Source organism: Struthio camelus, chromosome 6, assembly GCF_040807025.1.
Source record: "Struthio camelus isolate bStrCam1 chromosome 6, bStrCam1.hap1, whole genome shotgun sequence".
NCBI lineage: Eukaryota > Metazoa > Chordata > Aves > Struthioniformes > Struthionidae > Struthio > Struthio camelus.
The window spans coordinates 27,545,021-27,569,551 of record NC_090947.1 but is presented as its reverse complement, the minus strand read 5'-3'; the positions used below and the strand labels follow the sequence as shown (position 1 = coordinate 27,569,551).

Here is a 24,531-nt window from a genome sequence, read left to right as displayed (position 1 = left end):
GCATGCAATTAAAATTTATGAAACCCATCTTCTGATTATGATCTGAGAGTGAGGTCTGATTATTGCTAATTTAATTTAGCATTTAGCTGCTCCCCAAAACCAGTTATCCTCTGCCCCTGCCACCTTCCTGCCAGCTGCTTGCCCTCTCCTTTCTTGGGCTGGCACTAGCTCTTGTCTGGCTCCATGTCAGGTTGGTTCAGGAAGCTAAAATTGGGGAAAACGAAGCACTTTTTTATATATTTAGTTTTCTGGTATTAGTTCCCCAGCCTATTTCAACATGTTGTCCATCAAACGTCAGCAGGGGATAGGAAGGAGCATGGCTGTCCTTTGCAAGCAGCCAGCCTTACCTTGGCTATAACATGACATTGAGTCTTTTGTTTTCAGAAACATCTGTCACGTAGAGAAGGAAGGAGGGAGATCTTTGTTAGGTAGCTGCTATCCTCAATGAAGGAAACTAACCTGATTCCGGTAGACAGTGAGGTGAGAATAATTCTCTAAAGCTGAGCAAAAGATTTAAATTATGTCTAGTAAGAGCTCAGATGGAGATGGAGGAACTAAGGCATGAGTAGTGATCACATACACATTACAAAATATTCTCCCATTTGTCTCCAACGGTCTCTTAAATTTCCTCAGTACTTTCAGCTCATCATATGGTCTTTAATGTACAAAAATAAGGCTGGCACTATCTGTGCAAAGCAGAATTGCCTTACATCTTCCAGAAAGTATCTGTGAGGGAATGACGGGAAGGTCTGAGGTTATGGCAAGGCAGGAGGACAGAAAGAAAAGCGAAGAAAGGTAGGTGTCACCAAGAAGTGGCATGAGTCTTCAATCTCAGTCTTAAACATTGCAAGGAGACTGAATGATTAAAATCGGGTATCAGACAACAGTTGGAGCACCTTAAGTTCAAAATTCTTACCTGCAAGGCAACGGATTCTTTTATCTCATGCGGTTCATTAGCTAAAGGGGAAAAAAAAGATGTTCAAATACTCCTTTGCAAAGTCAACGTATGCTCTGCACTGCACAGTAAGAGATTTGTGAGACAGTAATGCGGCCACAAAGGCACGTATTCAGGACAGTCTGTCTCTTTTTCTGCATGCAACCTCTGGGCCCAATCCCACGTTCTTGGAACTTTTTGCCCTGTGGGTGGACATTGCTTTTACAGCTTTCAGTAGAGCTACAGGAGAGATGAACGTTTGTTTTTTTTTTTTTTTTTTGTATTGAATTTTCTTTTATAAACTCAACAGGACTGATGGCTCAACTGAGAGGATCTAATGCTTTAGCACTAAACTGATCATTCCCTCTCTTGTCTCTCCCTACCGCCTCACCAGATTTGGAGGAGAAAATAATTGTGCTGTTCCTGAGACTCTACTACAGAGACTTACTTATTTAAAATTTAAGCAGAAGTTTCATAGCTGGAAACCATCCTTGGGAACTAAAACCAGCTGTGGAAATCATCCTTGTGCATCTGCCACCAAGGGCTAGTCTAGGTCACACATTGGCAGTGGTATCTCTAAGCAGCTGTGGCAGAGGGAGCACCTTTTAAGCCTTCTGGATATAGGCATTTCACTAGGCTATTTTTTATTCTGTACCACACAGCCACATAGCTAGTGCCAAGTGCAAATGTGAAATGCTGTTAAATTGGCATGTTGAGCTAACTTGTATCCAGGAGTTTTGTCTCAGTTGGCTGAGAAGTTCTCTAGATCAGTTATGTCAGATTTTATTAAATACTGGAAAAATAGGAATATCTTACAGGGCTGAAAATTGCTGTGTTTCTAAAAACAGTAAGTAGGATAACCTGGCTAAACCAAACTGAATAAGCTAGTTTCTGTTCTTACATTAACAGAACAGTGAATACAGGACAGCATCAGGTGGAGTACAGGAATATAATTCAGTATCAGCAAGGATAGCCCTATGGAAAAAGTGTAGTTTCATGCTTTCTTCAAGGAGGTTGTAAGATCCAGTTGATTAGCAACTGTTTGTATGAAACACTTGGTTTTAGATAGGATGTCTGATGTAGAACTGCGTAACATTTCACTTGAACCCCACAGTATAATGGTCTAATATACAGGTGCTAAAAAGCTTGCAAATAATTGACAATGTCATAGATGCAAATACAAACAGGTTTTTAGCTGGAAATTGATTAGTGGGTGTATTGCTTTTGGTGCCCAGGGGAATGATTCTAGTCAAGGAAAGAGAAACCAAAGATTCCGCCTTTTCAATAGGCTGGTATTAAAAAAGTTGCAGTTTTCCAGCCTCTTGGAAGTGGCACTAACTGATCACTTTGAGCTGTACGTATGCTTGGTCTTTCGATTATATGAAGCTTGCGTTGTTCATTAACTCGTGGTAGAGTTTCCTATGCCTGTAAGCAGTGTTCTGTAAGGAATCTAAAATGAAAGGTTAAGTATTTTTCCTGGTTATGGTAGGAAAAGATGCTTGTAATACATGACGATATTTATCACTGAACTTCATTTTGAGAAAGGGTCCTGATGATGATGGCAAACTGAGCCTCAGATCATTGGTGACAATAAATACGGCTGAAGGATAGAACAGCTCCACAGAAAATCTTGGGCTAAATTGTAATCGGTTACTTATAGTGTCTGTGGAGGATACTGCTACAGCCAGAGCTGGTAGGTCCCAGCATGCACCTTTTGCAGGGAGCTGGAGTTCTGGTCCCAAAGTTAGAGAGCTGCCAGGGACAGAATTGTTGTTGTGGTGAAAGACGACCATTGACATGTTTGTGTTCCTCTGCTAGGCTGGCTTCATAAAGAGGTCCAGAGTAGCAACAAGATGTCCTCTCTGAAGATGAAGAAACGCTGGTTTGTACTGACAAACACTGCCCTCGATTACTACAAGTCATCTGAGCGCACCGCTGCCAAACTCGGCACACTTGTGCTGAATAGCCTATGCTCAGTAGTGCAGCCCGATGAGAGGGTCTTTAAAGACACAGGTAAGAGGAAGAAAGCGGTACTGAGCAGACTTCCCATCTGCAGCAGTTGCCTGAAGAGGCAAGGGTGCAGCAATGTAATAGTGTGTCATGTTGAAAGGCAATCTTAACGTTATCTGGGGCTCTTTGTCTGGCTGCAAATATCTCTCTCCACATGAAACTTATATAAGAGACATGCAAAGGGACGGAGAATGGTGTGAAAATGATGTTAGTTCCCTCATACCTGACAGAGATGCTCAGTGTTCTGGTCCTCTGCTGTTTTTTCACTGAGTAATATCACTATTTATGTAATTGCTTGCCAAATAGGAAAAGGAGTCCAAGTCCAAATGTAAAATTTATTAATGCTGAAATTATCAGTACATCTCCATCGATTACTCTCTCAGCATGACCTACATTTGTCTCTGGGGTCAATGCTATTCTCTTAAATAACAGCAATGACCTACACTGTAAGTCTTTTTTGTAGCCTCACCCAGGAAAAGATGCTTGTAATACTGAAAAAGCACTCTACGTGGTGATATTTATCACTGAACCTCATTTTGAGAAAGGGTCCTGATGATGATGGCGAACTGAGCCTCAGATCATTGGTGACAATAAATTTAGCTGAAGGTGGTTCTACGTAAGCCTACGTTTGGTTTCTGTGCACCACGACACTGTTCTGGGATGGCAGGATCTGGCATGATCCTCCATTGCTTGCTTTATGAGTTTGAGGTGGAACTGGGTTTAAGGGGTTGCAGGTGAAGGCTCGGGAGTCTCCCTGACAAAGAAGTTGAAGCTTAGAACAAAACTTGAAATACTGGACATTTGAGGACTGCACTCACTTGTGCAGTCACTTGTGATATTTTTTTAAAAGGGCTGGAAGCAAACTGCTTGCAACAGGATACTGTGGTGCATTTACTACAGTAAAGACAGGAAATGTCTTCTGCCCACTTTCAGTAATCCTTCCACATTTGTGATCTCAACAGACATCTAGGGCTGCCCACAGCAGAGTAAATTGTCATCACCTTAGTCTGTTCTCTCAGTTTATGTCAAACACGTGTTTTTTGGTTTTTGGTTTTTTTTTTTTTTTTTAGTTACGGAGAATTGATTTGACAATCCAATTGGATTGTTTGCTGTGTACACACTGGTCAGTTTTTGAGTGATTAATAGCATAGCATAGCCAAAACTCTGACTGTGAAAGTGAACTGCTTGGTTGGCAGAGAAGTATTCACGTCACGCTGTGAAACACTTGCATCTTGGAAAGCTGTGTTTTTGCCCAAATCTGGATTGGGACCTTCCTGCTGATAAATCTGTTTTGGGAATGGGGGGATGTTACTGTCTACAGCAGTCCCTTTTAACGAGCCACACCATACATTACTATCAAAGCAGCGACAGGTTTCCTCAGCCGATTGCTACAGACAGAAAGCGAAGATAAAACAGAAGCAAGTTTCACCTTCCTACTTCTTTGTCTTCACAGGCTATTGGAACATCATTGTCCATGGGCGAAAGCATTCATACAGACTGTACACAAAGCTGCTGAATGAAGCTATGCGCTGGGCCTCCGCCATTCAAGGTGTCATTGACAGCAAAGTTCCCATAGAAACACCTACTCAGCAACTCATTCGTGACATCAGGGTAGGTGGCATCAAGCTAACTGCCAAGTCAGTTGAGAGCAGCCAGATCACCACTGGCCTTAACTCAGTCATTATGGAGAATGTGGCAAGAAAGGGGGTTGCTATCTTAGGGGAAAAAATAGAGAAGAAATGTAAATGATGGTGCAACTAAATAATCAAATCTTATGCTTCAGCCTGTAAACTGATCTGCAGGAGTCCAGACCACAACTGCTGTGGAGTTACCAACTGCATGCAGGATTACACCATCAAGCATGTGCAATCCCTGCTTCATCCTTTCCTCTCTTCGAGCATCCTCCAGGCACAAATGTAAAGATTTCCATTCCTACCAGCCATGAGACTTCTCCGTACCCTAAAGTCTTCTTCACACCCTAGGCCAGTGTGGTTAAATAGTAGAGTAAAGGATGGCAAAAATATATCTTCCAGAAAAGCCTAAGCTGTGCCAAATGAGTAAAATTGGAAAGGGCTTGTTTCCAGAAATGCTGGCAAATTAAATATAGAATCATAATAAAGGACAGACCAAAACGTTTTTCAGGAGCAATTTGCTAAGTGAGTAAAGACCACTAATAAAAAGCTTATGTAGGACAGAAAAACTTGCCAGAGAATCAGTAAGACCAGTCAACTGAGGTGAAAAAGGAATATGTGAGAATGGTCAGACCACATCTGAAAAGTTGAGTAATTCTCTGCATCAGTGATGACTACAGAGGCGTTCAGGGAAGCTCCAGTACCAGAGCCTCTCTCTAAAGGGGACACACTTGAAAAACTTGCCAATTGAGATATCAGTCAGAGAGGCTGTGGAACATAGCAATAAAATGGAGTGTAACAAATAACCAGGATCAAATGGCATTAACCCTACAGCTCTGAAAGAACTCAAGACATGAAATTACTGAATTACTGACTACAGTAGGTAACCCACTGCTTAGGTGGTCCTAATATCAAAGAAGTGGAAAGTAGCAAATATGACACTAAGCTTTAAAAAAAGATTCATGGGGGATCTGGGAAAATACCAACAAGTTATTCTTTGCATCTCCCTGTGGTATTTGAGGGAGCTGGCGATCATGTTGATGATAGTGATCCTGGCAATACAGTTTACTTGTATTCAAAAAGCTTTGGCATGTCTTTTAGCAAAGACACTCAAGAAGTTAAGCTGTTACTGGACAGGAGGAAGGCCCTCTCGTGGGTGAAAAATTAGTTAAAGATTAAAATCCAGAGGTTCACACGAATGGTTTGTTTTCACACTGGAGAAGGGTCACTGGTTTGATTTCCAAGTACTTGTGTGCTGGTAGCTGTGCCACGCAACATGTTCATAACTGATCTTGAAAACTGAATAGAGAGCTGACAAAGTTTGCTAGCAAAAGTAAATTACTTAAAATAGTCAAAACTAAAACTGACTGTGAGGAGCTGCTGAGAATCTTTTGACATGCGTAACTGAAGTAAAATGGCAGAAGAATTTCAGGGCTGATAAATTCAAAGTAACGTGCATGAGGGAAAATATGCATACTGTGATGGGCTCTAAACTAGATAGAACTAGATAGTAACCATTCAGGAAGAAAAAGTTGCGAGTGATTGTGGAGAATCTTGGAAAACACTGGCTCAGGGTTCAAGGACAAACAGAACATTAGGAATTGTTAGGGAAGGAATATAGGACAAAATGCAGAAAAGTATCATGCCATTGTAGTGTCAGGCCCACATTTTGAAGGCCATATGCATTCCAGCTGTCCTTTCTCTGATCGCATGTAGTGCAACCAGACAAATTCAGGGAGGAGAGGCTCATTATAAGATACTAAACATGGTGGATCTGTTATCAGAAAGTCCATGAAGCATTTATTGCTGGAAGTCTGAAGGGTATACCAGGGAGGAATCGTGCCACACTCCCCTGTTATGCGACTGTATATATCAGCTACAGGCCACAGTTGGAGTCAAGATCCTGGGCTTGCTGACCTTTTGTATGGCCTACTATAGCTATTCTTGCATTTAATTTTCAGAAATAATGTACAGACTAATTTTAACTTATGAATTATGCTTTACTCATCTAGTCCCTCTATGGACCTGCCGAAACTTAGATAAAGGTGGTTGAGCTTGAGCCTAAATGTGTACAGGCCTCTTGTGAAAGATTATCCCCATGTAATGGTAATTCTTTTTTTCAGGAAAACAGCATGAACTTTGAAGTAGTGGAACAGACATATAGGAGAAACCCAATCCTGCGATACACCCAGCACCCTCTGCATTCGCCATTGCTCCCACTACCCTATGGAGATGTTAGCATCAACTGTAAGTATTTTACCTGTGTGACAGAGTCCACTAAACCTGTCTTTTGGAGGACCAGTACAGAACCTGAGCATTGCAGAAGTGGTCTTTAAACTGTCTCTGCGCAGGTGGAGTCCACCTGGGACAGTGCGTGCCACAGAGGTCAAAGAGAGGGATTAGTTCTTTTTTCTTCTCAGCATGTATTCTCTGTCCCCAGCTTTGTATCCTAGGAACACTGAACCTTAAGGTGGGTGGGGGAAGACAGCTTGTCCCAAAAGCTTATCTGGACAAAAGGCGCTGTTGAGTTTGTCGTCCATCTGGGGGATGTGCAGCCTGTCGTTCTTGAGCAGCAACTAGCTTGCGAGTGGTTCCAGTGCAAATCCTACAACGGGATTACATCGTGCCACTGGCAGTGGGGTTGTATTCATACAGAAGCTGCTATAAAACCAGACTGTAAATAAATGCTTTCTTCAAATACATCAGAAGGAGCTAGAATTTCTGACAGGAGCACTGAGGAAAAATAAAATCCTAGCAGAAGACAGTTAACTTTTTTGTATGTATATTCAACACAAAGAGGCCTTATGAGGGAAATTTCTATTAGGAGATTGTTTTTTAGAGGGATGCCTCAAAGGATCTCTGCCAACTGAAATGTCAGTAGGAGAGATTATGGAGCAAAGCAATAGAATGAGTAATGACAAGCTGCCAGGACCAACTGGTCACTCAGGCAAAGAAAAATTAGGAGGGCAATAGCTGGATACTAGCTAACAATCTAGCAAACAATCTCTCACTTAAAATTGTCCTCATACCAGAGGAATGGCATATAGAACATCATTGATGCTTTTTCTTACAAAAGGGCTTCAGGAGGGATCTGGAGAATTATGAATCAGTAAGTCTGACTTCCAGAATAGGTAGCATCTGTAATGAAGAACAGGGTTAGGGGGAGAGTTGATGAGGGCTTTGTAGAAGGAAGTCATGCCTCAAAAATTTATTAGCGCTCTTAGAAGGAATTGCCAAGGCTTACAGGTAAAGATGATCTTCCTGTTTTAGTTCACTCATATTTCCAGGAAGTCTTTCAGCAAGCTTTTAAAGGCTTTTAAATAAATGAACTTCCCACAAGATAATAAGGACTCTCTAATCAGGTATTTCTGTCTTTGAATGAATAAAAAATAGGAATAAATGGAGTTACCTAGCAGAGAGCTGTCCTCAGTAGAGTTCAGTAAGTGCTCACCTCTTGTCACCTCTGTTTGTGATCGTTCCCCAGTGCAACAAGAGAAGGGTTACAGCAGCTTACAGGATGAAGCAGTGAAGATCTTTAACTCCCTTCAGGAGATCGAGACTGTATCTGACCCCATACCCATTATTCAAGGCATTCTCCAGACCTGCCATGATTTGAAGCCCCTTCGCGATGAAGTGTATTGTCAGCTCATCAAACAAACTAATCACATGCCACATCCCAACAGTACTGGGAATCTGCACCACTGGCAGCTGATGTCATGTATGAGCTGCACTTTTCTGCCCAGTAGAGGGATCCTTCGCTACCTCAAGTTCCACCTTAGAAGGTAAAGTCCTTTTCATTTGCAGCTTGTTTTCCTTTCTCTGTACTTATCCCCCGCTGCCTGCTCTAGTTTTGTCTTGCCTTCCTCTTGGGTGAACATCTTTCTCAGGTGTTGCAGTCTCCCACCTTCATGCACAATTCTTGCTACCTGCTGCTCTGTTGTATTCAACCCCCCCCCCCCCGCCTTGCCACCCATCTGTTGTGTCACAAGGATGTGGAAGGTAAGGCTACCCAAACAGAATACCATGATATCTCGTTAAAGTGGATTTACAGCCTATCACCTACAGCTTACTAAAGTCCATATGAACTTTCTCAGTCTGCAGGGAAGGTGAGGATTGTATTTCACACTGATTGAAGTATGTGCTGCCTTGCAGCTGCCACAGGTGAAGTATGTGCACTGTGGAGTATTGGATATATTGTAAATCTAATATACCATGTTTTAATTTGTTTGCTTACCTAAGCACGTATTGCTTGGAATTTACATACTGCGTTCTGCTTTAACCTCCAGTTTTCGTTAACTAAATTGTTTATATTTCCTCCTCAATTCATGTTCAGCATCTAATGCGACTTTCCAAAACAGTTTGCGTTGGGGCTGAGCCTTGTAGCTTCACTCCATGGATGAGTGGTAAGAAAGGCCAATAAAGTCTATTTGATTGCTTCCAAGCTAGGAGAGAGTGAGGGGAAATTCTTGCAAATAGCTAAACTTTCAGTCATCCAAGGCCTGGCTCAAGAGACAATGAGTAATACTGTTATGTTGCCATTTAATGTTTTCATCACTGGAGTTGCATATAAAATTATATTTAAAATTCTTGGCCTTGGAGGAAAGACGGACCATGTAAAGGAACAACTTTCTACCCTCGTGATTCTGAAAAATATTGTAAAAGTGACTCAAGCCCAGCGAGTTAAAAAACAATCAGGAATAAAAGAAAAAAATTACTTTTGAATTCCTTCTTTTTAATCTCAACTCTGTAAATTGGGATAGTCAATCCTGCTATCTTCTGCTGCTATTAAGCTCCTGAAAGTTTGATCTGCTTATTTCATACACTACTGAGAAATGCCACCAATGTGACTTTTGAGTGACTAGGAAAAGAAGCAGGTTTTTTTTTGTTTTGTTTTGTTTTGTTTTTTTAAGGAAACAGTGGGCTCGTTCTTCCTGTGATTGTACTTGACATGACTTTCTTCCCTGAATACTTGCAGAAGTCCAAGCTATATGGTAATCTGCTTGCTTTCTGGTTCGCTGTGTAATGACTTTTTTGCTTCTCTGTACAATTAGGGTAAAAGACCTCTTTCCAGGCTCAGAAATAGACAGATATGCGCAGTTCATCAGTGACTCCCTGAAAAGAACAAAGACCAGGGAATTTGTGCCCTCCCAGGAGGAAATACAGGCTCTCCTCACCCGTGAAGAAATGACCACAACAGTGTACTGCCATGGCGGTGGCTCCTGTAAAATCACCATCAATTCCCACACAAGTGCTGGGGAGGTAAATGCATCAGTAGCATTAACCAGATGTCGGGACACCTCTGTGTCTAGATACTATGTCTGTTGCGAGGACTTTTTTCAGCTGAATTTTTTCAGGATTCCTTTTCGGATACTATATTTTCTGTGCTGTATCTGCAAAGTCCATAGGGAAAGCTCAGCTTATTGTGCAGGCTCAGAACCATGCACGGCCTAACCCTCAGTTGTAGATTGTCACTTAACAATTGTGTTGCAAAATCTAAACGTGGTTTATTATACACTTTTGGGGTTCTACCCACTGGAATTTTAATAAAGCTTAAGACTTGCTAAACAAAGCTTTCTGAACAAACTGAAACTCCAGTTCATAATGTAATTCTTTTGGATGGGGTATGTTACCAATAACTTGATGATTAGCAGGTTGGGATCAAGATCCCAGTGTTACAGTAGGTATGTCTGTGGAAACACTTGTGCTCTGCAGAAGTCAAAATAGTTGTAAGGAGTGGAAATGTTACAAAAGGAACCGAGAATATCATCATGCCATCTAAATCCATTATATTCCTGCATCCTGTGCAGATTTCTAATCCATCTCCATAAAGGTAGTGGAGGTTGAAAAGGTTCAGAGAAGGGCAGCAAGGATGAGCAAAGATATGTAATGACTTCCATACAGGGAATGATCTATGAGAGCTAGGATTCTTTAATCTGAAGGAGAAACAAATGAGGGGAAAAACATGATGTAGGTCTGTGAAATCATGAGTGTCCCGAAGAGGTACTGATTGTTTGTTGCCTCATTCAAAATGAGAATTAGAAGGATTCAGTGAAGTTAGTGGGAAGTAGCAGATACAAAAGAAGAGGGTGGTTCTGCTCAAGAAGATAGAATAGCTGTGGAACAGTTGTGCTCCACAGAAAGACATGTGGAGGATATGTTGTAAATACTCAAGGATATATAGGGGATATATATATCCTTAGAATATGTTGTATATCCTAAAAGTTTACAGGAGCTCAAGTTCACGGAGAAGAAATTCACATGGAGTCTCTGACAACAGATAAACCACATTTGGCCTAGAAAGTCCCTAAACTGCAAATCATTGGAAGCTGGAAGAGTGTTTAGGGAAGGCATTGCTACATATTCTTTCCTGGGCATCAGATTTGACCACTGCCAGAGGTGAAACGCTGGGCTTAAATAGACCTGTATGGAATGGTAGTTCCTATGGTCTAAGTCAAGCTATACTGGCTTCCATCACTCCATCCTGCTCTCAGCAATGTACCCTCGTTCTGTTCCTGTCTGCTAGTGCTGGCATTCATCCATTTGCACAGGCAGTGATTCCACTAGCTCACAAACACAAAATATTTTTCTCTTCTTTTTTTGGCAATGAGCTCACTTGTGAAAGTGCGCTACGCTCACTCTGTGGTCTCTCTCTCTCTCTCTCTCTCTCTCTCTCTCTCTCTCTCTCTCTCTCTCTCTCTCTCTCGTTCTGTCTCTCTGATTTTGCAGGTTGTTGAAAAGCTGATCCGAGGTTTAGCAATGGAAGACAGCCGTAATATGTTTGCTCTCTTTGAACATAATCAGCAAGTGGACCGTGCTGTTGAGAGTCGGGTTATTGTGGCTGATATCTTGGCCAAGTTTGAGAGGTAAACAAATGTTTCGTAGAATCCTTCCTCTAATTCCTAGCTGGACATAGCCCTGCATTATGTGAGGGTACAGTCAAGTAGCTTTTGCCAAAGTAGCTCAAGTGATTCAAGAGTTTGCTTTGGTGAGACCTGCCTTTTGGTAAGGTTCAAGTGCTCTTTCTCACTGTGCCCCACAGCTAAGAACCAGGAATTAATACATTAATGTACCTACTCTGCCATGGTGGAAAGAACAAGATTTAGTTTATGCCACTTCAAACCATTAATTTGTTTTACATACTACTGGAATAGACAAGAACTACTTACACAGTCAATTATCTTGTCTTCAGCTTAGTAAATAACAGGTCAATACTTTGGTTGACTGAAGGGCTGCAATACCTTAACCCACAGCACTTTTAGCATTGTCTCATTTATTTTGTAGTGACCATACTCTTACTTGTTCCCTGTCAGTCTATAATGCTGGTGCTTTCCAATAAATATCAGGCCTTTTCTTTGCCCGCTCTTGGCAAGTTTCTCGTAGAAAAACGTGCTCATGTCCATTTCAGTGAGAGAGACATGTTCCTTCTTAGGCTTCTCAGGACAAAATTAGTAGCATGTTTTTCAAGAAGTAATGGTTTACTAATAGAGCTCAGAAAAGGGTCCATTAAGTCACTTTGCTGTCTTGATCATTCTCTCTCTGTGAAAGGGAATACTGCCTCCTGGCATGTTTGCCGTGGCAGGAGCGGTAGGACAAACGAGTTACTCTGTAATGACGATGCATTTAGAAGTATCAAGAGGTATGGGCAGCTCTGAACAGCTGATAAATCAGGCACCATCACACTGAGATGTTTCCTGGCGTAATAACTTTTGTCATTGCGATGGATGTAGTGGGTTAATATGGGCAACACAGACAAATATTATCGCTAAAGCTCCTTGACCATGATAGTGGAAAAGCATAAAAGCGTTAAGGCAGTGATATGGTTGCTGCTTGCTAGATTTTTGGAATGATACACTTGTAAACATCAGGAATTGCTTTGATGTGTCTAGACATGTCTGAGTTGCAAACAGTGGCTGCCCTTCTGCTGCTTATGAATGTATGCCCTTCTTAGGGACTGTCTGAGGGATATAAGACTCAGTGCCTCTTACTTTGAAGTTATTGGTTTCATCTTGTTGTTTGTTGCACATGAAAATTAACCTATTTGGATGAATGATTCAAGGGACTCAGCCCAGTGCCCTCTGATAATGATCTTGTCAATTTACATCACAAGAGCTATATCAGAAGACAGAGAAATGATCTGAGTGGGAATATAAACACAGCTCAGATTTCTTACTGTGGACTGTGATTTTGTGGCCAGGCATACAAACAAAGCTATAGTTTGTGGAGGAAGCTGGCAATGCCGCTATCTATTTTATATCTTTTCTGAAGACAAAAATAAGATTGTTCCAAATGCTGGCAAAACTGATGCTTTTCACAGTCATAAGATTGCATGGAAACAATATCTTGAAAGTGGAGAATGCTTTGTGTCCTGCCACCCAACTCTTGCATTTATCTGGAACTCTTGATCTAAAGGTATGATGGAAGTTTATCTTAAAAGAACTTTGTGCCATTCTGAACCAAAATTTCATGTGGCTCAGGGGAAAAAAATAGTAGAAGTTACCATAAAAGTCTGCTGCACTGAAATTGTCCTGGTAAATCAGGCAGTTCAATACATTCTCTCTGTTCAGAAATCCAGGGATACCTTTATATTGTGCAGTTGCGCTGGGGACATCTTAGTATCAGGATTACTGGTTTCTTCAACTCTCACCCTCTCTGCTGTTTTACAGACTTGCTGGCTCTGAGGACGAAGAGGAGGAAGGACAATGGCAGCTATATTTTAAACTTTATTGCTTTTTGGATGTTGAGAATGTTCCCAAAGACGGAGTGGAGTTTGCTTTCATGTTTGAGCAGGTAGGTTGGCCATGGGAGAATGATTTGGTTTCCAAGGTGGCATGAGGCACACAATACATACAGAAAAGTAGCTTACCTTTGCATTAAAAGTGGGAATGCTGGTTTGCATAGAAGATTTTATTGTCTTGGATTGTTGCCTGGAATCCACCAAGCAGAGATGCTGAGAAGTTTCCTATGGAACAGGAGTATTAGAACAAAAGCAAGAAAAAGGAACAAAGGCTTCTAAAAACTTGTAAGCCTCAGAATAATGAAGTCTTTTTAAAATTCCTCTTTAATTTAAAAAAAATACAGAAATTTGGATTCTAGAAGATCTTGTAAAGTAGCTGTTCACAGAACCTAGGTGTAAAGATAACTTGAAAACCTGGATATGTACGTATCAGCTTAGGAGAAGAGCACATCCTTAGGATGTTACAGGACTTGACAAAAAAAAAAAATCTTTTAGGCAATTTCTTCTGATTAATGGGGAAGCACTGGGGAAGTACTGTAGAAAAAGGAAAAGAGAATGTAGTTGATGATGTTTGTCTACAAAGTAAATGGTTTTTAAAGTCACTATACACTGTAGCAAAATAATGCTGGTTAGATCAGAGAATGTACTGGTATGAAATAACCCTGCAATTAGGGATCCAAAACTAAACTGAACGGAGCATCTTTACTCTCAGTTGTGTGATTCAACCCATTTTTGTTACTTCTCATGAACCATTTGATCTTGTCTCAGAAAATTAATTAATATCTGTTGAAAATTAATTATTATCTGTTAAAAGAATCAGTGTCATGAAGACTGAAACTGGTGGAAAATCGAAATGCTGCTGACTTATATGTCATACAAACAACAGTCCCTAAGAAGGCCGCCTTGAAATGAAGATAAAGTAATTTTAACTATACCATGTCTAGGAAACAGTTAAGAACTGGGTCTCACAGTACCCAGTGAAAACTCAGTAGTACCAAACTCCCTGTTAACAGGGCTTTCAGTCTAGGCAGCTTTCACTAGCAGAGGGTGGTGGAAGAGAAGTAACAGCAGGAAAGTAGATGTTATCCAGATGTTAGTTTCACTTTTTTTTTCTTTGATGTGTGATGGATGTAGTTTAAAAAAAAAAAAAAAGAGGAAGGAAATAAATTTCACAGAAAAAAACAAGTGAAAGGAAGCAAGAAGACTGAGGGAAACACGAGGTTAAAGAGGAGGAGGTGAGAGGCTCAGGTATGGAAGAGACTCAGATTAAGAGCTTTGAGTTTATTGCATATAACTCTATTTCGTATTGAATATAATCTCCACATAGGAGCTGCAGCTGGTACAGCGCAAAGGAAATTGCCTCAGTTCTCCTTTCTCCCATCTGCTACGGCTCTAGCAAGCCCTCCTTAGACTTTAAGGACAAGGGCTCCTCAGAAAACTCTTTCCTGCCTGTCGGAAGAGGTGTCCCTAGTCGGCTCATCCACCAATTGCAAAATTTTCATATTATAGTCATTCTGATTCCTTTTGTCCTCTTTATAATAATGTCTGCTCTGACCTGAATTATGTCCCCTGCTGGGACTGGCTTTGTACTAGAGCAAATACCAAGAAACTGTATGTGGAGACCCAGGAGTGAATAAAGTGTTTTTCTGATTTCTAACGGGTTTGGGGATTTTTTTCCTTTGTCTGCAGGCTCACGAAAGTCTCATAGACGGTCATTTTCCTGCACCAGAGGACACTCTGCAGCGCCTAGCAGCTTTACGGCTGCAGTACCTTCATGGAGATTATTCTAAAATTAGTTGGACCCTTGATGGCGTCTACCCAGTTAACAGACTAAAGTCCAAAATACTGCACTCAACAAAGAGCAGTGGCACTACCAGCCACACTCTGGAGAGGAGACGGACCAGCTTTCTTGAAGGGACATTAAAACGGAGCTTCAAGACAGGCTCTGTAAAGAAGCAGAAGGTAGAAGAGGAGCAGATGATGGAGATGTGGGTAAAGGAGGAGCTTTCAGCTGCTCGGGCAAGCATAGCACAGAAATGGACCAAGCTGCAGGGACTCTCTCAGCATCAGGCCATGGTGAAATACATGTCCATTGTAAAGGAGTGGCCGGGTTATGGATCAACCCTCTTTGACGTCGAGGTGAGAGATATATAAACTAACTGCTGTCAAGAACAGACATAGCTGTGTGTATTATATTTGTCAGCAGCAGAAGGGGATTTCAGGAACAGGCTACATTTTGCCTTCGTAAGCTGAGAGTAAGCGTGCAGTACTGCATACCCAATGAGCTGCGGAGCAGACAGTCCTGCACAAGCAACCTGGTGTGTCCTGGTGAATGGAAGGACAACAACAAATTCCCTCCTTCATTAGAAAAGCAACAAAACTGGGGGAGCTGATGGGCCTACAAACGTAGTAGTGTGGTGGCTGATGAAAAAGGAAGTAAAGTGATGCTCTATTGTCCTTACTGGCAAAAATTAAGCCCTATTCTGCAGCAGTAAAACAAATGGCAACTATGCAAACAGCACGAAATTTTAAATCTGATGATAAGTGCTAGGTGTTACAGCTATTTATTATTCACCTAGTATTTATCTCTCCCAGCAGAAGAGATGAATTGAGATTTCACGATTTAAGACTCAAAGGTATGTGACTTCTAAATCTTTGCAGCAGGAGCGTCTACAGGATTCCTTCAACAGACATCTCTTATTTCTATTGGGGTAGAGAGCTGTAATGTCCTACAGGAGCCAGACATGAAGGGCTTTTCCTTAAATCAAAGATGGTTTGATCCCCCGCTGCATTATTGCAAAATTTCATGTTTCTGTTTTTGCAGTGCAAGGAGGGGGGATTTCCAAATGATCTTTGGCTTGGAGTAAGCACGGAAAACGTGTCCGTCTACAAACGAGGAGATCCTAAACCTCTAGAAACTTTTCAGTATGAGCATATTGTTTTCTTCGGAGCACCACAACCTAATACCTTCAAAATTACAGTGGATGAGAGAGAAATGTTCTTTGAAACATCCCAGGTATGTGTTGTATGTGTAGTTGTACTAGTACTCCAGTAAAGCTCCAGTTTCCAAGCACTACACGAGTTTATATGTGAAAGCTTACTGAACACCCTAGACAGCCAAAGAAAAAGAGAAAGGGAAATTAAAGCTGAAGTGCTATGATACCTGTTCTTGAGTAGAGGGATAAACAGAAAAAAAAATGATGCTATTTAGAAAGTGGAGGTTGAATGGTCTTTCTGGGCACTTGGAATTTCAAAAAGACCATAGCTTTAATTAGTACACTAAGTATGTTATTGATTCGGAATCAGAAATTTGGGGGCTCATTAATGGGCTGTTTTTCATTCCCTTCCAGCATATGAACGGGGATTTCATGAATTCAGGGGAAAAAAAAAAAAAGGGTTAGTAGCATTAGATTTGCCTTCCCTTGAGCAACAAGCCTTCTGAGTCACTACAACAAAACACAAGCTTGTCAAACGAAAAGATGATGCTGTAAGACAACAGGTCCCTCCCAACAGAATCTCACCCTCAACTCTGTTGCATTAATTCCCTGTCCTGAATGCATCTCAGAGGTGATTTAGGTCTTTGGTGCACAGTGTGCAAGACAAAGAGCATGTTACAGTAATCCACAGAGAATTTCAGAAACACACGCAAATGTAACAATGAGTTCAGCTGTTTAACTACACATAGGGAAAAAATGGCTCCCTTCTGTTAGTCTGCACTGGGTAGATTTCATTTGATGTCTTCCCTTTCTTGTCTTGAGAAAGAATGGGAAGTGCCACTCCCAGTTCATCATTTCCAGGTCACCCAGGATTGTAGAGAACTCTACCATATCCCTCTGTTCCCTTTTTTCCCCCCAGACTGAAAAATCACATGCTTTTCAACATTTCTTTGTACATTACAAAGCTGTTACTACCCTTGTTTTCATTCTCTGCATCTTTCCTAGTTTTTATGCACCTTGTTTGAGATGAGGTAAGGGAGGGGATTGGATTTGGGGGTTCTGGTTTGGTTTGGTTTACAGTAACGATGGCATTTTTTGCCTTCGTCTTTGTTCCTGTTTTAAGACATTCTGATCTCTGTTAATCTCTAAGTTGATATTTTCATGGAAATACTCACTGAGGTGTCAATAAAGTTTTCCTAAATGTCCCTGTTTCTTAAAATATGCATTCATTTAAGGATCTTGACAGCCCTATTCAGTTCGTGTATAGCTGTCCTGTAATGACCCAATTCTTTCTTGCCTTCCTTATTGTCATGTTCACATTCAGTATTACCTTCAAAATGTACTGTGCCATGACTTTGGACACAGGGAGTCTTTTCGTGTAACATTCTTGGTACACCCCAGTGCAAAAGAGGTTTTTAGTGTGCTTACCTCGTTCTTGTGTTCTCTGTCCAGGTGGGTGAGATAATAAAGATCATGAAAGCATACATCAACATGATTGTGAAGAAACGCTGCAGCGTCAAATCAGCCACCAGTCTGGACAGTCACGCTAGCATCTGGACTAGGTGATATGAGTGAACTGCTATGAGAGAGAGGCAGTTGTTTCACGATTGGAATTTGCAACTTGCCAGCACAAGTGTAGCAAAGATGTTTTTTAAAAATTCCACTTGACTGACTACTGTATTTAAGAACTGAAGTGGCATCTACCATACCATAGGATTTGCACCTCCGCCCAAAGACATTAAGCAGTAACAACTGTTGTTAACTATTAACAGCCCAAAACTTGTTTTCCCTTGCTTGTTTGATGAACAGTGTACCTTAAAGAAGCAAAGTCAGAAGCATCCTCCTCTTCCTGCTTACCCTCTTCTGCTGCTTTCACAATTATTTGTCATATTGGCAGAAAAATTCACAAGAATCATTTCTGCACTAGAGGAGCCAGACTTAAGCTTCCTCATGAATTTCCAACGTGCAAACATCTAGGATCATGGGATCGCAGTATGGTATGCTGGCAGAACATTTGTTTTTATTTATTTTGCAGGCAACTCTAAAACATAATTCCCTGCAGGGTTTTCTCTTCAGGATATAGCAATGATCTCATCTGGTATTAAAAGAAAACACCTCTGCATGAGCAAAGCCAAACAGTCAAACTAACAGGACAAGCCCTATACGAAATAATTTTTAAAAAAACAAACAAAAAACTGGGGTGATTCTTTACCTTCCAGGTACTTGACTGTAAGAAGTGGCACTTTATGTAAAAGTACTAAATACTTCAACATATAAGAAAATCAGCACCACTGAAACGTATCATCAGGTGCTGTGCCAGGTACATGCCAAGCAGCACCTGTTGCATAAAAATTAATGACTGCCTTTCCCCTATAAAGCCAAGGAGGTGAGATTGATTTAGTTGCATTTCAAACAGAGCTGCAGACTTTAGATGCAGGCCAGAGGTTTTCATGGTGAGCTGCCTGCATTAAGTTCCTTCTTTTTCTATATGGGATTTTAGGATGCCTGGGATCCCTGAACATTAGTTTTAAATTAAGTGATTTCCACTGAGTGAATAGATGCCTAGATAAAAATTGATAGGCAAGAATTTCACTTCTTCTGTACTACTACAGATTGGAGCTACCAATCCCTTCATCCTCCACCAAATTCTAATTGGAACTGCTCCTGTCACTGAATCTCCACATTCCCTTCCGGTCTCCTTTAGGTCCCTGATCAGCAGCAAAACTTGACAACCATATTGCATTGCCAAAACAACTGCTTTTTGGAGGATGTTTTTTTTTTTAATAGTTATTTGCAATAGGAAGACGCTTTTTTTTTCTTTTCAGTTGAAAGATGACAGTCATCCTCAGACATGTCAGAAACTTGGTTTCATTGGTTAAAACAATATTCAGTATCATTGGTCACATTATAAAGAAATGGTGATCAAAAAATCTTGTAGCTAGCCAGTCATTTTCTATGACCGCTCTCTAGTCTTGAGATCCCAGAATGCAAAAATTCACTTTCTTAATGAATCTGAGGAGCTAATGTAGGCCTAGTTGAACTTTGTTTACAAAGTCAGCTCTTTCCCTTTTTGAAGAAGTTGCAGCTAAGGCCTACTAGCCCAGCTACAATAATGACAGTTAGGAGTCAGTATGCAATACGTTCAGTTCAAATTTATCTTCAAATTGTGCTGTCTCACTAACACTGTATCACAGAACACTGTTTTTTGAGTTGATGATGCGGGGGGGGGGGGGGGAAAGCAGTGTACATAATCTGTGCTTTTCTCTCATTTCCATTGTACTGCAGCATGTGCAAACACTCCGTCCACTTGTCACACAGTCCAGCCTAAGAGGATATCCAGTATTTGTATCATGCTTTTAATTGGAGTTTTGCCTTAAATATGGATCTTACAAACATGCCCTTTTTGTCACTTGAAATAAAAAGATGACCAGGTCACAAGCGAGAATGAACAGGAATACAGAGGCAATATGCGATGTAACACTTTGTATTGGTCTGTACACTGACTAGATCTTTTATGTATAAGAATAGCCTTGATTATCCCTGCCCTAACTCTGCACTATTTCTGTGTTCTGGCTCTTGGGTTGCTGCAGGCAGCTTGAACCCACTTGGGAATGTAACTCCCATTACTGTTTGTTGTAATTTTGCTCATTTCTATTACAGAATTCCTTCTGCTGTCTTTTTTTTAATTTGTAACTGGCTTTACAAGATGAAAGTTTAATAAATTATTGGATTGCACAGGCTGTATTCACTCTCAAACATTATGTACCCGCGTCAAGATGTTTATTCAGAGCTCTAACATTCAGAAGTTGTAAGTAATAGCGGCATCGATGGCATGAAGAGACAACAGCCCTTCCTGTGAGAAGCAACTTTTCCCATTGTGGCAAGTCGTGGAAAAGAGTTTGCAGCTACAACGGAGAATGTCAGGTCCAGGGTCTGCTGCTCCCTCTGGGTTTGGGAATGTATCAAATTAAGTTGCACTTCAGTCAGTGGGAAAGTATCCGAACACGTTCAGGGGATTGGTTCTGAGAGGATTACTGTGGGAAAGCAGAGCAAGGATTTAACCACCTCTGAAGTCTCAGGCTCTGAAGTCTCAGGATAAGCTCCATCCCTACTAGTCAGCGCTTCTAAAGTCAAAAATCAGAAAGTTTTCCAGGTAAAGTAAATGGCTAGTTGCAGTTTATTAAAATATTATGTCTCAGGGATGCTGCTCCCTACAAGCATATGTCACTAAAAAGACAGATCTGGGTAAGGGGCAGCTAAGCAGTCAGCAGCAAAGACAGGCTATCCTCTAACGGACAAACCTCCCTGAATCCATACACAGGTATGGAAATTAAGCAGAGATCGACAATCTCCATTAACGTGCCCTCACCTATCCCTTGGTAAGATATTCTGAGAGTTTTGGGACCCTGGCGCTAGGTCGATGCAATTTAATTTCAAGCTGTTCACAGGTTTACAGGTTCTTTGCTGTCATCAACTGTATAGGCTTCCCAGTTCTTTTTTTGAGGCTGGAACTGCCTCTGCTTACTTCAGCAGTTGCTTTCCTGTGTTCAGCTGTTACATTCCTGTCTTTCCAAAGGCTCTTTGTCTCTCCTTCCTTTCTGCTTAGGAAGCTTTAAGTCACACACAGACAGCTACTCCTTGTTTAGCTGGAGGAGGGGGTATTAAAACCTCCATTATTAATGTTCACTTATCTTTGTGCCAACTGCTTGGCTTACAATTCTCTCCTGGATAGCAGCCTTAGGATAAAGTGGCTATCAATCGCATCAGGCTCTGGCACGGAGTGTCATCCCCCCCACCCCGGTCTGCTGGGCTGCAACTAGCAGTGACACTCAAGTTTTTTTTCTTGGTGGCAAACACAAGAGACCAACCCATGTCACCACTGATTAAGGCAGGAGATATCTAGCCAGTCTCTCTTCTTGCACGCAACTGTTAATTTCCAACTTTACTTGCCTCATCGAATACATCACCATCATGACAATACACATGCACCAGTGCATGTCCAGCGTAAATATGACAGGACAATGTCTGATTAACAGTGGTCTCTCACTTTTCTAACACCAGCTTTATCACATTGTGAGTGCGACATACAGTCATTTAATCCCTTCTGGCCTCTACCACAGTACTGTTCTAATAGTTAACTCACGTTTGTATGTTTTAACCTTTCTTTCATATGAAAACAGTCTCATAGTAACTGTAATTAAAGTTAGGCTTTGGTACAGGGGTATAGGATATTATTTATAATCAGCAACTGAACAGTAACCATAAAGGGTTTATGCAGAAAATCACAGCCTCTAATAAGTTTTATCATAAGCATGCATATCTACTTCTTAAAGTGCAGTTTGGCTGTAAGCCTCAGTTATTTATTTACATCTTACTCTATAATATACATCTTCTCCTTATGCAAGGCATAAGCTTTATTATTACGCTGTGGCTTGACCTCAAAATGGCACACTCCCCTTTGTCATTTAAGCAAATCTCTCTCACTCACTCACACATGAATCACACCAGCCCCCCCATTCTAAAATATAAGCTCCTGAACCTGTGGATTGCAATGTTTTAATGTTAATACCTTTGCCCACATTCTGTGGGCCATTAAGTGTAACAGACACTAATGATTAATAATTCCTAATGCTACAATTGGATGTACTCTTTTTGATGTTGGCCTCATGCCACTATGAGCATGTGGGTGATCACTGAGCTGAGAACTTGACCTTAAGTAAAATTCACTTATCTCCACCGACCTTTTCAGTGTTGCTCTTTAACCATGGTTGCCTGCTGGACAGCCTTTTAATTCTCAGTGGGAGGATGCCATCTCACAGTTTACCTGCACTCTGCACCCATGTTTGGGACTGGATGAGGCCAAGAGCAAACATTACATTATTTTTTCTGATTCCTGACTTGCAAGATGTCTGCTACCACCCGCTGTCCATACCTTAGACTTAACCTTGCACTTTGCAGACTGTAGTCTCCACCTTACTGGTAGGAAGGGATGCCAGCATCCACCGTACCGAGTAACCTGTGCCCAGCTCCAGCTCCTCCTCACGTGGTACCCAGCAAGTCACACTGCACCTTTGGCTTCAGCTATAAAGTGCCTGTACGGCCAGGCCAGCCATCACATTTAAGTGAGACAGGAAAGGCAAACCACCTGGCCTGAGCGTTGAAACACTGCAGTACATAAGGCTAACGTCACCTTCCTACCAGGGCTAAACAGGCAAGCCCCACCACATCCTCCTAGAGCGTTATTGGTTTGTGTTCACCTCATCAGCATCAGGTGCTGTTTTCGCCTACCGGGGCTACGTTGAGAAGACCCCTTAAGGGTCCAGCTGTTCATTTAAAAAAACATCAGCCACCACCCGATACCCGAGGTACGAAGGAAAAAGATGTATTGCTGCCAGAACGTCTCTTTTCCCATCTCCTTTTTGTTTCACAGACACTGCTTCTCGGCAGCATGAGGGAGCAGAAAGGCCATGGGGCCTGGGGCTAAGCCAGCCTGTTCCCCAGCCGGGCCCTGCGCAGAGCAAAGCGACGGCGGTGTCCCGCAGCGCGGCGCACACCGCCGCCGACCGTTAACGGCTCCAGCGCCCGCCCGCCTGACGGGAGGGGCTCGGCCCGCCTCGGCCAACGGCCGCGCCGCGCGCACCGCGCCTGCGCGCGGCGGCCCGGGGCCGGGGGGGGGGGGGCGGAGCCGCCAGGCCGGGCGCTGCGGCAGCGGCCTGCTGGGCGGGCCGGGCTGCCCTGTGGGAGCAGCTGCGGCGGCCGCAGGAGACGTGTCTAAAGAAGCCTCCCCCCACCCCCCGGGCCTTCCCTGCTCGCCATTTCGGGGCAGAAACCGTGTCGTGGGAGAAACGCACGCTCTCCCCCGTCGTCTGGGACCGGCGGAGCCCTGGTCCTGCCTCCTTCAGCGCCAGAAAGCTGTTAACCTCCTGTTGTCGTGTGGGAGGCCGCAGCTGGCGCGCTGCAGCGGGAGCCTGTGGCCCCCTGACTGCTTGGGGGGTGGCTCTGCAGGCCTTGCCCACTCCCCCCCAATGCAGTGACTGCCATGTGCACACAAAACTGGGGGGGGGGCTTTTCTTTCTTGTAAAATGAAACAGCTGTAAATGCCCTATTGGTCTTAATCAAAAGACAATTCTCTGTCGGTATAAAAATCAAATAGTTTGATCACTTACCTGGTTGTGCTGGGCATGGTTTATGTGGCAGTAACAGAGTAGACTTCCTCTTTCATAGAATCGATCTATATATATATATATATATATATATATATATATATATATATATATAAAGTCATTTCATTCTCTCGCTAAAAGCTAAACAAATTAGGGAAGGGCTTGGTTCTTCTGCTTCGTTCTCGTGCTGTCCGGTAAGGCTGAGCAAATTGGGAAAGAGTTTGGTTCTTGCTCAGCTGTCTCTATTTGTGCCTCATCACTGGTGTGCCATACCCTCCCAAAGGACTGTGGGCAGAGGAGTATTTAAAGAGTCCTGCTCTGTCAAAGTCCTTCTGGCCCTCTGCAGGCGCGCTGGGATAGATTGTCTTGGTTAGTGAGTTAGTTCTCAAGCAAGTAGAGAAGCAGAGGAAGGCCTATGCTTAAACGCTCAGGAGTGGGGTTTATCCTTCAAGGTGAGACTAACGGCATAAAGGTGTGCTAAGTCTGCTTGCACTAAGAGACATAGTGTTCGTTATAAAAGGAGGGGAGGAGTGTCTGAGGGGAGGTGTGGAAGACGTCTGCTGGGGCGGGAAGAGGGAAGTGAGGTGTTGGTTCTTAAACGCAAATGCTCATTCTCACCTTTGTGAGTGCTCAGGCAGGGTTGTGAGTCTCAGCTAATTACTACAGGTTTATTGCTTGTAGAGGAAGGGGGCTAATACAGAACGACCTCTACTGGGGCTATATGCGTGACAAGGAGAGCTGTTTACAGTAGGTAACTGCTTCTTGGCCCAGCAATCCTCACTGAGATGCTCAGACAGAAGGAGGAATCCAGGGGTGAGAAGGCTCTATTAAGACCTTAGCTTTGTTAAGGATGGCCTTTTCTTTCTGCTGAAGTCAGAATGTCTTTCCTAGAAACAAGGAACACCTGGGTCCTTCCTGGGTAATGAAGTCTGGTGCATTCCTTGTCCTGCTCCCCTCTGCCTTGGAATTGAAGGTGCTGGGGTGGGGGGAAGAGCACCTGCTCTTATGTGGTTTCTCTGTTGTAGTTGAAGCGGTGGGTGTGGAGGCTGGGCCTGGCAGGAGCTGGGGCACCTCTCCTTGCTGCCTCTCAGCTGCTGGAGTGAAGCAGGAATGCTGCCCCAGA

The 24,531-nt window shown here is 42.5% G+C and overlaps 1 protein-coding gene and 1 long non-coding RNA gene across 4 annotated transcripts in view; one reads left to right on the top strand and one right to left on the bottom strand.

Annotated features, from left to right (window-relative positions):
• Positions 1–19,980, top strand: part of LOC104144965 (unconventional myosin-X-like) — a 99,718-nt gene extending 79,738 nt beyond the window's left edge. For all 3 annotated transcript variants that reach the window (XM_068948809.1, XM_068948807.1, XM_068948808.1), the window contains 10 exons: positions 2,753–2,947; positions 4,398–4,555; positions 6,699–6,822; positions 8,060–8,357; positions 9,627–9,834; positions 11,302–11,438; positions 13,239–13,362; positions 14,999–15,448; positions 16,134–16,325; positions 17,698–19,980. In XM_068948809.1, the coding sequence (XP_068804910.1) occupies positions 2,753–2,947; positions 4,398–4,555; positions 6,699–6,822; positions 8,060–8,357; positions 9,627–9,834; positions 11,302–11,438; positions 13,239–13,362; positions 14,999–15,448; positions 16,134–16,325; positions 17,698–17,811 (2,000 nt within the window). In that variant the 3' untranslated portion in view covers positions 17,812–19,980. The remainder of the gene's footprint in view (positions 1–2,752; positions 2,948–4,397; positions 4,556–6,698; positions 6,823–8,059; positions 8,358–9,626; positions 9,835–11,301; positions 11,439–13,238; positions 13,363–14,998; positions 15,449–16,133; positions 16,326–17,697) is intronic.
• LOC138067654 (uncharacterized) lies at positions 4–17,789 on the bottom strand. Its single transcript, XR_011141939.1, has 3 exons — positions 17,674–17,789; positions 13,439–13,534; positions 4–957 (listed from the first exon to the last, which is right to left on the bottom strand). It is a non-coding gene; the product is annotated as an uncharacterized lncRNA (long non-coding RNA).
• Positions 19,981–24,531: the final 4,551 nt, after the last annotated feature.